Consider the following 14750-nt stretch of genomic DNA (forward strand, 5'->3'; position numbering starts at 1 on the left):
GGTCATAGGAAATGCAATTTGCCCTAATGGAAATGCAGCTTCATTGCAAAAACCGGTGAGAGGGAAATCAACCGGCTCTAGGCGTGCTTTGTCCTCTGGATCAAGCTGTTTGAAACACTGCTCATATATGATATCCATCGAGCTTCCTGGATCTATGAACATATAGTCCGTTCTGTAGTGGCCGAAGATGCCAGTAATGATTACTGGTCGTTCTTCCTGAGGGCCTCCAGGGACAATAGGAAACACAACTTGCTGTTCCCTCCGATGCTGACTATGGTTTCGTTTATTTGGCCTTCGTGAAGGACCTCCCTGCACCATGTGTATCTGTTTGAATTCGGTTGTTTTGGTATCTTCCAATTTTTGAATCATCTTGTCCTTACTATCAGTTTGGATGTACCACAAATCAGGTGTCTGTGGGTCCAATACTATAGTATCAAATTTCTCTTTATTAGATCTGACATTTGATAACCCAGATCTGTTGATTTGCTTGAAAACTTGGTTCATAGCGATCTGGAATCTGCCGAACCAGTATTCTGGAGGTTCTTCTAAGAGTTGATCTGAACGGTTATGAACTCTTATGGAGTCATCTCCTTCTAGATGACTGTTGCTGTTTTCTTCTATTCCCAAAATTACGTCGACTTGAATATCTAGGGTTGCAAAACCCTTGAATTCGGATTGAGGACTTGATGGGTGAAATGATGAATTCTTTGCCATGTGAAAACAGAGAATGATAGGAAACAAATCGAAACGAGAAAAAACAGATGAAACAGAGAGATCGGTGGGCGCCAATGAAGAAACACTAGATAAATGACCGGAATCAAATTATCTAGGGGGTTAGGTTCTGCATAAATGGGTGGTTCTCTCTCGCTCGATTTGAAGAGACAGATCTTCTTCTCCGGTAAACGCTGCAAAACAGAACACCGTTAGCCTCGTCAAGGGGAGAAGGGAGGTTCTCTCCTTGACCCGACTCCGGCGTGAGAATAAGTGTGTGTTTATGAAGAAGAAGAAGTATTGATGAAGTGAGTGTAACTTGAAATTCATACCTGAATTACTCTCATATTTATAGCCGGGAGTTTGGGCGGGAAAACTCGTTGCTGAAATATTGACGGAAGATGCTAACCCCGTAAGCAGTTACTTTCTTCCGTTAACTCTTTTGATCGGATTGTGGAAGCACACGGACCGCGATCTTAATCAAAGGCTGGGGGATTGCCACGTGGAAAGTGGGCAAATGGAGGTTTCTCTCCAATTCCATGCCATCATCGTGATTTCAGGATGGCCTGGGGTGATGACACATGTCCCAGACGGTTATAACCGACTGGTGGTGTACGATTGAGTCTTCTAGAATATTATTGCCATAATTCAGTGTGACTCCTTATTGTGTGGTATCAGCTTAGTAAATAATATCCAAGTTTGGATATTATTTAAGCGGAGGTATTTGCTGGGATTTTTATCCCTTGTTTTTTATGGAGGAAAGCGCAAGGATTTATTGACTCCCTTCTGGCGCGCAGGTATTACTTGCTGTTTTTCTCCTAAGTTCTCTTTGTAGGGCCAGTTGCGCGGCCGCGCAAGGCCAAAAGAGAGTTAAGAGATGAGGTTGTGGTATGGTCCCAAGTACTTGATATGAGGTTTTTGGGACCTTATCCTTCAACGCGTCAAGAATAAAACGCGTTATATTTTTAACGCGTTATTGTTTTGATTAGGGAAATTGTTGGTTGGGGGGAAATTGTTGGGTGTGGTTGTGAGTGATAACCATTTCCACTAAAAAAGGTTGTGAGGAATGGAATAATGGTTGATGATATGGCGGAACTTGATTGGATGTTGTAAGTGATGGAATTTGTACAAGTGATGACCACCCCTACCCTGATTATCTTTATCGAGTTAACTCATGTGTGGCCATTATGCATGTATTATCTATCATGAACCATAGCCATAGGCACCCATCAGTCACAATGGCACCACCACATATCTGACCGGTTGATTTTGGTCCCTTAGATGCAGATCGCCTTACTCCTCACACCACTATATATACCTACATACCCAGTGAACCAAAACAGCTCAATTTAGTTTCAAACCCAAATACTACAATGGCTTCACTTTCCTCATCCACCATGGTCACCGCAGCCGTCCCAACTCAAGCCACCATGGTGGCTCCCTTCACCGGACTTAGGTCCACCGCCGCTTTCCCTGGCACCAAAAAGGCGGAAAACGACTTCTCTTCCCTCCCCAGCAATGGTGGAAGAGTGCAATGCATGAAGGTGTGGCCGCCACTCGGATTGAAGAAATACGAGACTCTTTCATACCTTCCAACTCTAACTGAGGCCCAGTTGGCTAAGGAAGTCGACTACCTTCTCCGCAACAAGTGGGTTCCTTGTTTGGAATTTGAGTTGGAACACGGGTTTGTCTACCGTGAGAACCATAGATCGCCAGCGTACTATGATGGCAGATACTGGACAATGTGGAAGTTGCCCATGTTTGGGTGCACTGATTCCGCCCAGGTGCTAAAAGAGCTTAACGAGTGCAAGAAGGAGTACCCAAGCGCATGGATCCGTATCATTGGATTTGACAACGTCCGTCAAGTCCAATGTATCAGTTTCATCGCATCTAAGCCTGATGGATATTAATCAAGAAACATTACTTTTCTTTTTTTTTTTTTTTTTTTTTTTTTTTTTTGCATTTACCATAAGATGTATTGCATTTTTTGAACCATGTTATATCATTACATTGATCTTACAATTAAGATGTTTTAACTGGGTAAGTAGAGAAATTTGACTTAATTCTCAAACTTAAATTAATATAATAATAGGAAAAAACTAAGTGGAATTATATGTAATTTTCTTATAAATTGTCGCTAGATCCGGTGTTTGAAACTTGGATGCCTTGAAAGTTATAGGTAACTTAAGGTCATTAGATGTTAATATTACAATTATCATACCGACATTTCTTAGAGCTCAGTTTATCTTTGCCATTCAATATATATATTATAATAAACAGATGGTAAAACTTAAAAGCACCAACATATTTGTTCTTAAACCAGTTGGAGTCAGCTTAAACAATGCGACGGGAATTTTACACATGTAGAAAAATTAGTGGAAGTCCCTTTATAGTAGGGTTGACAAATCGTGTCTTAGCAGGTTTAACAGATATCTGATAACGCAAACAACAAAAATTTTAAACATAAATATGACTCGTTTAAATGTCTATAAGATAGATGTATATTTTATGCACCTAGAAAGAGAAATAATGAATCCTAACTTTCAAATTTTGATTATTTTTAAAACGTAAAAAATCACATTGTGTAGTTTTCTGTTATCGTGTTTTAGCAGGTTATCTATTGCCAGCCCTACTTTATAGGGAGGCTGGAAAGGGAAAACAAGGGACGCAACAAAGTTCTAATGAAAGGGTATATAAGCCTTAAGACATACCACAAAATCTTATTTGTAAAGGAATTAACTGTATTCCCTGTGGTCTGTCAAATTATACCATTCCATGTCAAATTTCAAATTTGTATCGTCTCTATCCCTGACATTATGTCAGTTCCATCCAAAAAGCTAAGGTTGAATTGAGTAATTGGACAAACTATACGGATGAAAATGAGAGTTAACTCATGTTTTTTTGGATGGAACTGCTGACATAATTGGACAAACCACATGGACGAAAATGACAGTTAACTCTTTGTGAAGTTACTATTTAGAGTACATTACAAGTTTTGTCCTTTATGTTTACACCAAATTGTAGGCGCTGTCCTTTAGCGCAAAAGTTGACAAGTTTTGTACTTAATATTCTAAAATCTTGCACATTATGTCTTTTAGGCCAAACCCATCCAAAAAGCTAAGGTTGAATTGAATAATTGGACAAACTATACGGATGAAAATGAGAGTTAACTCATGTTTTTTTGGATGGAACTGCTGACATAATTGGACAAACCACATGGACGAAAATGACAGTTAACTCTTTGTGAAGTTACTATTTAGAGTACATTACAAGTTTTGTCCTTTATGTTTACACCAAATTGCAGGCGCTGTCCTTTAGCGCAAAAGTTGACAAGTTTTGTACTTAATGTTCTAAAATCTTGCACATTATGTCTTTTAGGCCAAATCCAGTTAGATTTTTTGGTTAAATTTGATCATGTGTCTTGCACATGAGGGTATTTTTGTCATTTATCTCTTCAAGGGCTATTCTGTAAAATAACTTATGTTTAGGGACTAGTTTATAAAAAATAAAAAGATTTATAAATAGAAAAAATTTGCCCTCTCTCTTGAACACATGCTTTCTCTTCTCTGTCTTGTTGCAGAAAACTGCACAATCACCTTACCATTGTCGACCGACTATCACAAACCCGACCAAACCATAAATCGTCGCTCTGCTCCTCCGTCTTCTCCAAGGACCTCACATTACCCGATGATTTCACCTTTTTTCACGACGCCGACTTCGATATCACCGTCAGACACCTAAGATTTCCTCAATTCGATGGTAAATCGCTCTAATCTCTTTGATCTATCAAGTTTTTATCCTATGTGTTCTCTCTCTATCAAGTTGAGCGGTTGTGGATGGTGACGGTGGTGGGTTGTGGTGGTGGTGGTTGGTGCTTTAGGTTGTTTGCAGGTTGTTTGGGATTAGGGTTTTAGTGAGGGTGGTGATGATGGAGACGGTGGGGGGTTGTGATGGTGGATGGGGTGGTTGGTTTTAATGGTGGTGGTTGCTGATTCGGGTTGTTGCAGGTTGGGGTTAGGGTTTCGGTGGGGGTGGTGATGGTGGAGACGGTGGTGGTAGTATGGCAGAGAGTAAGTAGTTGTGGCGGTGGTAGGTGAAGGTGGTTGTGGTGGTGGTGGTGGTAGGGACGAGCAAATCCCGATCCCATCTCGATACCGTCCCGTTCCCGAAAATCCCGATCCCGAATTTCGCCAAAACTGGATACCGATACTGAAATATGTCGGTACGGTATCGGTATGGTATCGGTACGGTAGCGGTATTTGAAGGTAAAATTCGGTATTTTACCGGTACCGATCCTGAAAATACCGATACTGAAAATTCCAAAAAGTGGATACAATTTCCGGTACCAAAAAAATTCGGTACGGTATTTTTGGGATCGGGATCGGAATGGTATCTAGGCGGGATCGGTATTTGATACCAAATGCTCATCCCTAGGTGGTGGTGTGTTGATGGAGGTGGTGGGTGTAGGAGGGAGACAGAGAATCGATGGTGGTGGTGGGTTAATGGTGGTGGTGATAATTTTTTTAAATATTTTGTTTTAGCTTTTAAATAATATTAAATAAATGAGTAAAAAGACTAAAATACCATTGGCTAATCTGATTTAACTAAAAAATCTAACTAAGTTTGGCCTAAAGGACATAACGTGCAAGATTTTAGAACATTAAGTACAAAACTTGTCAACTTTTGCGCTAAAGGACAACGACTGCATTTTGGTGTAAACATAAATGACAAAACTTATTTATAAACTTCTCTTTTCATGTGAAGTTCTAATGATAAATGTAGTTGTACTAGTTGTTAATACTTTAAAGTACAACTAGCTAGTTATTTTTTTCTTTATGATGCGATGGGAGACACGTATATTATAAATAAATTAAAATATGTATTTAAAACAAAAGGTACCACGTATAACCAAAAGATAAAACAATGTCATTTTGAAAAATGCTTTACATCGATCTGTATCAATTTCGGTTTTGACAGTACAAAAATAATGAAAAATATTGAAACCGACTTATATCAAAATTGAAACCATAAAAATGACTACAATTAACAGTACTGATGTTGTTCGGTCTTCATGGTTTCAGTTTAGTGATGATCAAATTAAACAATATTAAGATGGTACGGTATGATTTCAAGTAGTGGTAGGAGGAAATCGATCATAAAGTCTTTGGACTAATAGTTAAATTATTTTTATTAAAATTAGAAGTTGAGTAGGATTATGTTTTCAATTTAAAAGTGAAGATCCAAAGATTGTGGCCGAAGACTGTAACCACGTTTAGATCTTGTAAGTACACGAAGATCAAAACCTGAAAGATGAACAGACCGTTAGGCTCGCCGCAGAGATGGGAGGGCCCCTCTGCGACCACCCTCCGGCGTGAGGATAAGTATTTGATAGAGAGAGAAAGTAAGGACGAAGGTTCAGAAAATCGTATTTGGGTTGTAATTGGTGGGGGTATTTATATTAGTCAACTTTGATGACGTCATCCGGCAGGACGCACCTATTGGTGGTGCGCCTATTTATGTTTGGGGAACGGAGCTTTGGGATATGTGTCCCTAGTGATTCGGTCCAGCCCTCTTGAAGGAGGTCCGTCCTCGGCTATGTATCTTCAAAAAAAACTATTCTTTAGGGCTGTAAACGAACCGAACGAACAAGAACAAGGCTTTGTTCGTGTTTGTTCGTTAAGGAAATAAATGTGTTCACGAACGGTTCATGAACACTTAACGAACGAGATTTTATGTTCGTGTTCGTTCATTAAGGAAATGAGTGTGTTCGCGAACGGTTCACGAACACAAACAAACACAAATAAATTTGGCGATCGCGACGAAGGATAAAGATAGGTGGCCCAGAGAGTAGCACTCGAACTTGAATCCCTTATTGTGGAACGGAGGTCGATCGTATTCGCCGATGTAAATAATGAGAAATGAAAGGGAAATGATGCATAAACAATGTGAAAGTGGGTTTTCTAGTTTAATTGTTAGGGTAATAAAATAAATAAAAGTTTAATAATATAAAAAGTACAAATAAAATATAAAAAAGTATAAAGATCTTCAATTAAAACACAAACATACAAACATAAACGAACGCAAATCAACGAATGTTCATGAACATGTTCACAAACACGTTCACGAACACCTTACCGAACGTTCACGAACACAATCGAACGAACAAGACCTATGTTCGTATTCGTTCATTTAACTAATCGAACGAAATTGTTGTTCATATTCGTTCGTTTATTAAAGGAACGGACATAAACGAACTCCCGCCAAACAATTCACGACATATTCGCTGAACGTTCGGTTCGTTTACAGCCCTACTATTCTTCTTTCCCAAGTTGTTTACCTATTTAAATAGTGTCGTTAGGATTATTTTTATGATTTTTATTTTTTCTTATCCGCTCGATAATTCAACATTCAGTACCGCACCTATTTCTAAAACCGGCATGCAAAACAACTCCTATTATTCTCATCGAATAAAGCACGTCCAACAATATCAAATCTTGTATATTGAACACTACTGTTCAATAGCATATCCGCTCCCATAATAAAACCAAAAACAATTAACAAGAAAACAAAAACACTTGAAAGAAATGGAGATCAGTCTCTGGTAGTCACATACACGCATATATGGCCTTCCATAAAACTTTGTATTATCTATATCTATCCATACTCTTAGACTCTTGTGTGGTCACTATGCATGTATCATATCATCCATCGGTCACAATTTATCCAACACTTATCTGATGGATTGATTTTGGTCCCTTGGATGCAAATGGCCTTACTCTCACACCCTTATATATACCTAGAAACCAATTAACCAAAGCAACTCAACCAAACAGTAAAATGGCTTCACTTTCCTCACCCACCATGGCCACCGCAGCCGTCCCAACTCAAGCCACCATGGTGGCTCCCTTCACCGGACTTAGGTCCACCGCGGCTTTCCCTAGCACCAAAAAGGCTGAAAACGACTTCTCTTCCCTCCCCAGCAATGGTGGAAGAGTGCAATGCATGAAGGTGTGGCCACCACTCGGATTGAAGAAATACGAGACTCTTTCATACCTTCCAACTCTAACTGAGGCCCAGTTGGCTAAGGAAGTCGACTACCTTCTCCGCAACAAGTGGGTTCCTTGTTTGGAATTTGAATTGGAACACGGGTTTGTCTACCGTGAGAACCATAGATCGCCAGGGTACTATGATGGCAGATACTGGACAATGTGGAAGTTGCCCATGTTTGGGTGCACGGATTCCGCCCAGGTGCTAAAAGAGCTAAACGAGTGCAAGAAGGAGTACCCAAGCGCATGGATCCGTATCATTGGATTTGACAACGTCCGTCAAGTCCAATGTATCAGTTTCATCGCATCTAAGCCTGATGGATATTAATCAAGAAACATTACTTTTTTTTTTTGCATTTACCATAAGATGTATTGCATTTTTTGAACCATGTTATATCATTACATTGATCTTACAATTAAGATGTTTTAACTGGGTAAGTAGAGAAATTTGACTTAATTCTCAAACTTAAATTAATATAATAATAGGAAAAAACTAAGTGGAATTATATGTAATTTTCTTATAAATTGTCGCTAGATCCGGTGTTTGAAACTTGGATGCCTTGAAAGTTATAGGTAACTTAAGGTCATTAGATGTTAATATTACAATTATCATACCGACATTTCTTAGAGCTCAGTTTATCTTTGCCATTCAATATATATATTATAATAAACAGATGGTAAAAAGCTAAGGTTTCAAATTTGTACCGTCTCTATCCCTGACATTCTTGAAACATACCAATTCTATTCAAAAAGCTAAGGTTGAATCGAATAATTAGACAAACCATATGAAGTAAAATGACAGTTAACTCATGTTTTTTTAGATGAAATTGCTGATGTAATTAGATAAACTAGATGGACGAAAATGACAGTCAACTCTTTGTGAAGTTAGTATTTATAAACTTATCTTTTGATGTGAAGTTCTAATGATAAATGTAGTTGTACTAGTTTTCAATACTTTAGAGTACAACTAACTAGTTATTTTTTCTTTATGATGGGAAGCACGTATATTACACATAAGACTATGGGGTATGGTGGGGCTTGGGTTGGGGCTTGGGTTGGGCATTGGTTGACACGTAGAATGGGGTGGCAGACATGGGTAAACCCACATTGAACACGGTATGGTGGGGCGGGGGTTTGGGGCGTGGGTTTGGTGGGCTTGTGGGCTGACCGGCTAGGCTGACCCGCTGGGCAGACCCAATAAACACAAATTTAATTTTTTAATATTTTTTAATAAAGATCATTACAAAAAAAAAAGAAAATTACAAAAAAAAAAATTCCTAATTTTTATATTTGTTTTTTATCTCTTCTCTCAACGCCAAGACTATTTCTAACTCGTCACCTTGTAGGTGATCAATCGGCTCGGATAGAATTTTCAAATCATCACGTCTTTGTTTCAGGGCATCTCTAGCAGAATCTCTAGCTTCTTTGCTCCTTCGTATTTCGGCCCTTTGTTGTTGGAATACGTTGAATGTATCCAACTTACATGAAATGTCATCCAACTTGCATGAAATGTCATCCAACTGACCGCCTTCTTGAGGCATTTCTTCCATGCTCAGGCCGGTTTGGGCTTGGCGAATCATCCAAAAGGTCCTCAAACTCTTGATCTCGTGCATCAGATTGGGCTTGGGACGAGGCCCTTGACCTTTTGGAAGACGAGTTAGTTTCGCTACCAATGGGGATAGTCGACCACTTTGGATGGAATTTACAAATCTCCCAACAATGCATGAAACGGAAGTCGGTCTTCATATTTGATTTGTATGTGACCAGTGCATTTGTCAAAATGTCGGCTTCGGTTTCACCACTTTTAGGGTTTTGCTTTGCTTTATTTAAAAACCCACTAAATTTTGTAAGTTGGGTGCTTATTTCGGTCCACTTTGAGGATAAGCTATCGTTTTCACGATAAGTCTCCCTACCCATTTCTTCATGGAATATTTTACTAACCCATTCCCACAGGGCGGTTCGATGTTGCGAATTTCCTATTTTAATAAAAAAAATATTAATATATTACAAACTTATATTGAGATTGTTCATTAATAAAAACAAAGGATAAGAATACCTAAAGTTGAATGTTGAGATTGTTCACACCAAGCCCTCGCTAATGCAACTTCTTCAGCATAGACCAATTTTTGTTGTTTTCGTTTGGCGGTTTCAACTACTTTATCCTCCTCGGTTTTTTTCTTATGACTTCTTTTTTTGATGGGTTTCGATGCGGAAGGACCCTCTTTGGGTGGTTGAGTGTCGGGAACGGATTCGTTTTGTGAAAGGTCGATGGAGGTTGGTGAAAGGTCGATGGGCGATTGTGAAAACCGGGTAGGTATTGAATCTTCGGTGTGTGGGAAGTTAGTAAATACACGATTCCCGATATAAGATGCATAACCCGCCATGTCGGGCATAGAAGAGTGTATGAAAAATGGACGAGCTACTGGACGAGTGGGTGGTGGGCTAGGATTATTTTCTTGGAATCCATACGGGTTGCTCGGGTCAAAACGACGGTTGTAAGGATACATTTTTTCGTTTTGTAGAAGGAGAATTGAAGATGTATAGAAGATGTGGTTGAATGTGGTAAAAAATGGAAGTAAAATGTGAGTTTTTTATAGTGAAAAAATGGAAGAATTTTTTTTATTTTTTTTAAATATAGCCGTTGGCCAACGGCTCTTTTCTTTTGGCCATTCACAAACCGGCATGCCACATTGCTTCCCCGCCCCACGCCCGGCTTGAAACCCAAGCCCCAAGGGGCCACGCCCCAACCCAAGCCCACCTGATGTGGTGACTTGGGTGTTTTACCCCAACCCACGCCCAAACCCCCGCCCCATACCCCACGGCCTAAATTAAAATGTGTATTTACAACAAAAGGTACCACGTATAACCAAAAGATAAAACAATAATATGTCATTTTGAAAAATGCTTTACATCGATTTGTATCAATTTCGGTATTGACAGTAAAAAAAATAACGAAAAATACTGAAACCGACTTATATCAAAATTGAAACCATAAAAATGACTACAAATAACAGTACTGATGTTGTTCGATCTTCATCGTTTCGGTTTAGTGATGATCAAATTAAACAATATTAGGATGGTACGGCATGATCTCAAGGGGTGGTAGGAGGAAATCGATCATAAAGTCTTTGCACTAATAGTTAAATTACTTTTATTAAAATTAGAAGTCGAGTAGGATTATGTTTTCACTTTAAAAGTTTTCATTCTTCTCCAAGTTGTTTACCTATTTAAATAGTGTCGTTAGGATTATTTTTATGATTTTTATTTTTTCTTATTTAAAAGAGTCAAACTTCAACTGTGATCTTCGTTATATCCGCTTGATAATTCAACATTCAGTACCAATGGAGGAGCTTAGTGTAAAGTGGGGGTGCATCCGGCCCGTGAATGTTTCGGTTAGAAGTGTAAAATTTCCTATTTTTCGTTCGAAAATTTTAAAATTATATAGAATTGTTCCCTCAATTATTTTGATGACATATTTATACAATATATAAATTGGGTCCGATGACTTTCCGCTCCCTCAGAACTTTTAGTCAAGCTTCGCCAATGTTTAGTACAACACCTATTTTTAAAACCGGCATGCAAAAAAACTCCCATTTTTCTCATCGAATAAAGCACGTCCAACAATATCAAATCTTGTATATTGAACACTACTGTTCAATAGCATATCCGCTCCCATAATAAAACCAAAAACAATTAACAAGAAAACAAAAACAGTTGAAAGAGATGGAGATCAGTCTCTGGTAGTCACATACACGCATATATGGCCTTCCATAAAACTTTGTATTATCTATATCTATCCATACTCTTGACTCTTGTGTGGTCACTATACATGTATCATATCATCCATCGGTCACAATTTATCCAACACTTATCTGATAGATTGATTTTGGTCCCTTAGATGCAAATAGCCTTACTCTCACACCCTTATATATACCTACAAACCAATTAACCAAAGCAACTCAACCCAAACAGTAAAATGGCTTCACTTTCCTCACCCACCATGGCCACCGCAGCCGTCCCAACTCAAGCCACCATGGTGGCTCCCTTCACCGGACTTAGGTCCACTGCGGCTTTCCCTAGCACCAAAAAGGCTGAAAACGACTTCTCTTCCCTCCCCAGCAATGGTGGAAGAGTGCAATGCATGAAGGTGTGGCCGCCACTCGGATTGAAGAAATACGAGACTCTTTCATACCTTCCAACTCTAACTGAGGCCCAGTTGGCTAAGGAAGTCGACTACCTTCTCCGCAACAAGTGGGTTCCTTGTTTGGAATTTGAGTTGGAACACGGGTTTGTCTACCGTGAGAACCATAGATCGCCAGGGTACTATGATGGCAGATACTGGACAATGTGGAAGTTGCCCATGTTTGGGTGCACTGATTCCGCCCAGGTGCTAAAAGAGCTAAACGAGTGCAAGAAGGAGTACCCAAGCGCATGGATCCGTATCATTGGATTTGACAACGTCCGTCAAGTCCAATGTATCAGTTTCATCGCATCTAAGCCAGATGGATTCTAAGCAAGAAATATGACGTACCTTTTTTTCCTAGCATTTCAACGTTGTAATGCTTTGCTGATTCTGTCTCAAAATAAATGACATATATTATACCATTTCCTTTTATTTTAATTAACTTATTACATACATCTAATATATAACTAGTGAGATTCTCCCATGCTACGTGATGGGAATTCAATATGTACCGGTTCCATACGTCACACTACTAGTACTGGTACAAACTACAACTTATGAAAGAGTAAAAATAGAATAAAGTGATGACATGCCTAAAAGGATTTATACACATGTTGTAAAAACAATGAAAATGAATACCGATATTGATTCAGTTGGAATCGGTTTAGTTCGTTATGACACTGGTTAAAAATAATAAACTACTATTCGTTGTCGGTTTTGGTTCGGTTTAGTACCTCATTCTCACGGTATCCATTTTCAAAAAAACTTATATTGTAATGCTGTAAAAAAAATTAACATGCGTAAATTATTAAAAGGATCAAATTAATTAATGAATAATATATTTAAAAAAACAAATATCTAAAAAATTATAATCACTATTCATCACCACTCAAAAATCATAAACAAATATAAAAAAATTAATAATATATATATATATATATATAGGTAGAGGATCCTGTAAAAAGTGCTCAAAGTATGAGAAGTGTATTATAACACTATATATAATACTATATAACACCATATAAACACCGTATAACAATATGTAACACCATATAACACTATGTAACACTATATAACATTATATAACAAATATAACACTATATTTTGTCTGATAGCATGTCTATGATAGATGTATAGTGTTATATTTGTTATATAATGTTATATAGTGTTACATAGTGTTATATGGTATTATATGGTGTTACATATTGTTATACGGTGTTTATATGGTGTTATATAGTATTATATATAGTGTTATTATACACTTCTCACACTTTAGGGTAAGGATAGTGTAAGGATAGTGTAAAAAGGGCCTAAAGTGTGAGAAGTGTGAGAAATGTATTATAACACTATATATAATACTATATAACACCATATAAACACCGTATAACAATATCTAACACCATATAATACCATATAACACTATGTAACACTATATAACATTATATAACAAATATAACACTATACATCTATCATAGATATGCTATCAGAGAAACTATAGTGTTATATTTGTTATATAACACTATATAGTGTTACATAGTGTTATATGGTATTATATGGTGTTACATATTGTTATACGATGTTTATATGGTGTTATATAGTATTATATATATTGTTATAATACACTTCTCACACTTTGAGCACTTTTTACAGGATCCTCTACCTATATATATATATATATATATATATATATATATATATATATATATATATATATATATATATACTAGTCATTTACCCGCGCGATGCGGCAGGAAACATATCACTTAGGTTTGTAAGTTTAGAGCTATGTATGGGGAGGTTCGGTTTTGAGCCATAACCAAAACCAAATTCGCGATGCAACAGAAAACACAACACTTGTTAGTAATTCTAATGGTGTGCATGAGAAGGTTCAGTTCAGTTGGGTCATAACTAAAATCTAAATTTTCGGTTAAGGTACTTCAAATCGGTCATGGGGATTTACCCGCACGATGCAGCGGGAGTGGTGATTTACAATGGGATACTCGTTTACTGTTAGTTTATCAGTTGTCTCTTAAGTTACTCCAACACAGAACAATTAACTGGGTCAATACGGAACAATTAAGTGGGGCTATTGCTGGTACCCAAAATAGTTTCTTGTTCCTTTTGCCATGATCAAGTTAAAAATTCAAGGTAAGAAGGTTAATTTCGTGATACGTATTACATAATTTCCGTCAACTATAAGCTTTTTAATAAAATAAGGTAGAAAAATAATCCAGATATATTAATTTAGGACTCGAGTTAAACTAACTAATGGATAAGTAATAGCTTTTTAAACAATCATTATTTAATGGTTTGAAAGTTACTCTAAAACACACCACCCATTACATCTTTTGACTTTCTCTCTTGCTTATCGACTCACAAGAAGAAAATTGTAAAATGCATTTTGATGCTACAAAGAGGAGGTGAAGGATTCAAATCCTAAAAGGTGCATCTATAAGAGTATTTCGAAGTAGTATGTTTGCCGTTTAAAAAAGACGTTTGATGGTACCAACATGATTATTCTGCCCATGATATGTAATATTTACCATCTAATTCTATTTTATATACCTTAAGTTTTTAAACCCCCCTTTATTTCATGCTGAACCAGTAAGAAGTCTGAACCATTAAGTGCTGAATCAGTAAGATGTCTGAACCATTAAGAGCCGGTATAATAATTAACCGTTCAGAGGTAAATGTCTAACCAGTTCAGATTAGAGGTCTTAACCATTCAGACTCAGTATAATGCTTAACAATTCAGAGGCAAACGTCTGAACCTTCAGACATTTACTCGCGAAACAAACAGTCTGAACCAT

General features: G+C 37.6%; 3 protein-coding genes across 3 annotated transcripts; all 3 read left to right on the forward strand.

Annotated features, from left to right (window-relative positions):
* The first annotated feature begins 2048 nt into the window (after window positions 1-2048).
* LOC110917782 (ribulose bisphosphate carboxylase small chain 4, chloroplastic-like) lies at window positions 2049-2733 on the forward strand. The gene has a single exon (XM_022162227.2). The coding sequence runs from the start codon at window positions 2085-2087 to the stop codon at window positions 2619-2621; it is 537 nt and encodes a 178-aa protein (XP_022017919.1). The 5' UTR covers window positions 2049-2084; the 3' UTR covers window positions 2622-2733.
* A 4799-nt stretch (window positions 2734-7532) lies between these two features.
* Window positions 7533-8170, forward strand: LOC110917781 (ribulose bisphosphate carboxylase small chain 4, chloroplastic-like). Its single transcript, XM_022162226.2, has one exon. The coding sequence runs from the start codon at window positions 7549-7551 to the stop codon at window positions 8083-8085; it is 537 nt and encodes a 178-aa protein (XP_022017918.1). The 5' UTR covers window positions 7533-7548; the 3' UTR covers window positions 8086-8170.
* A 3545-nt stretch (window positions 8171-11715) lies between these two features.
* On the forward strand, window positions 11716-12382 carry LOC110917772 (ribulose bisphosphate carboxylase small chain 4, chloroplastic-like). The gene has a single exon (XM_022162221.2). It carries the CDS (start codon window positions 11734-11736, stop codon window positions 12268-12270), a length of 537 nt encoding a protein of 178 aa, XP_022017913.1. The 5' UTR covers window positions 11716-11733; the 3' UTR covers window positions 12271-12382.
* The last annotated feature ends 2368 nt before the right edge of the window (window positions 12383-14750 follow it).

This window comes from Helianthus annuus, chromosome 16 (assembly GCF_002127325.2).
Source record: "Helianthus annuus cultivar XRQ/B chromosome 16, HanXRQr2.0-SUNRISE, whole genome shotgun sequence".
Taxonomy (NCBI): Eukaryota; Viridiplantae; Streptophyta; class Magnoliopsida; order Asterales; family Asteraceae; genus Helianthus; species Helianthus annuus.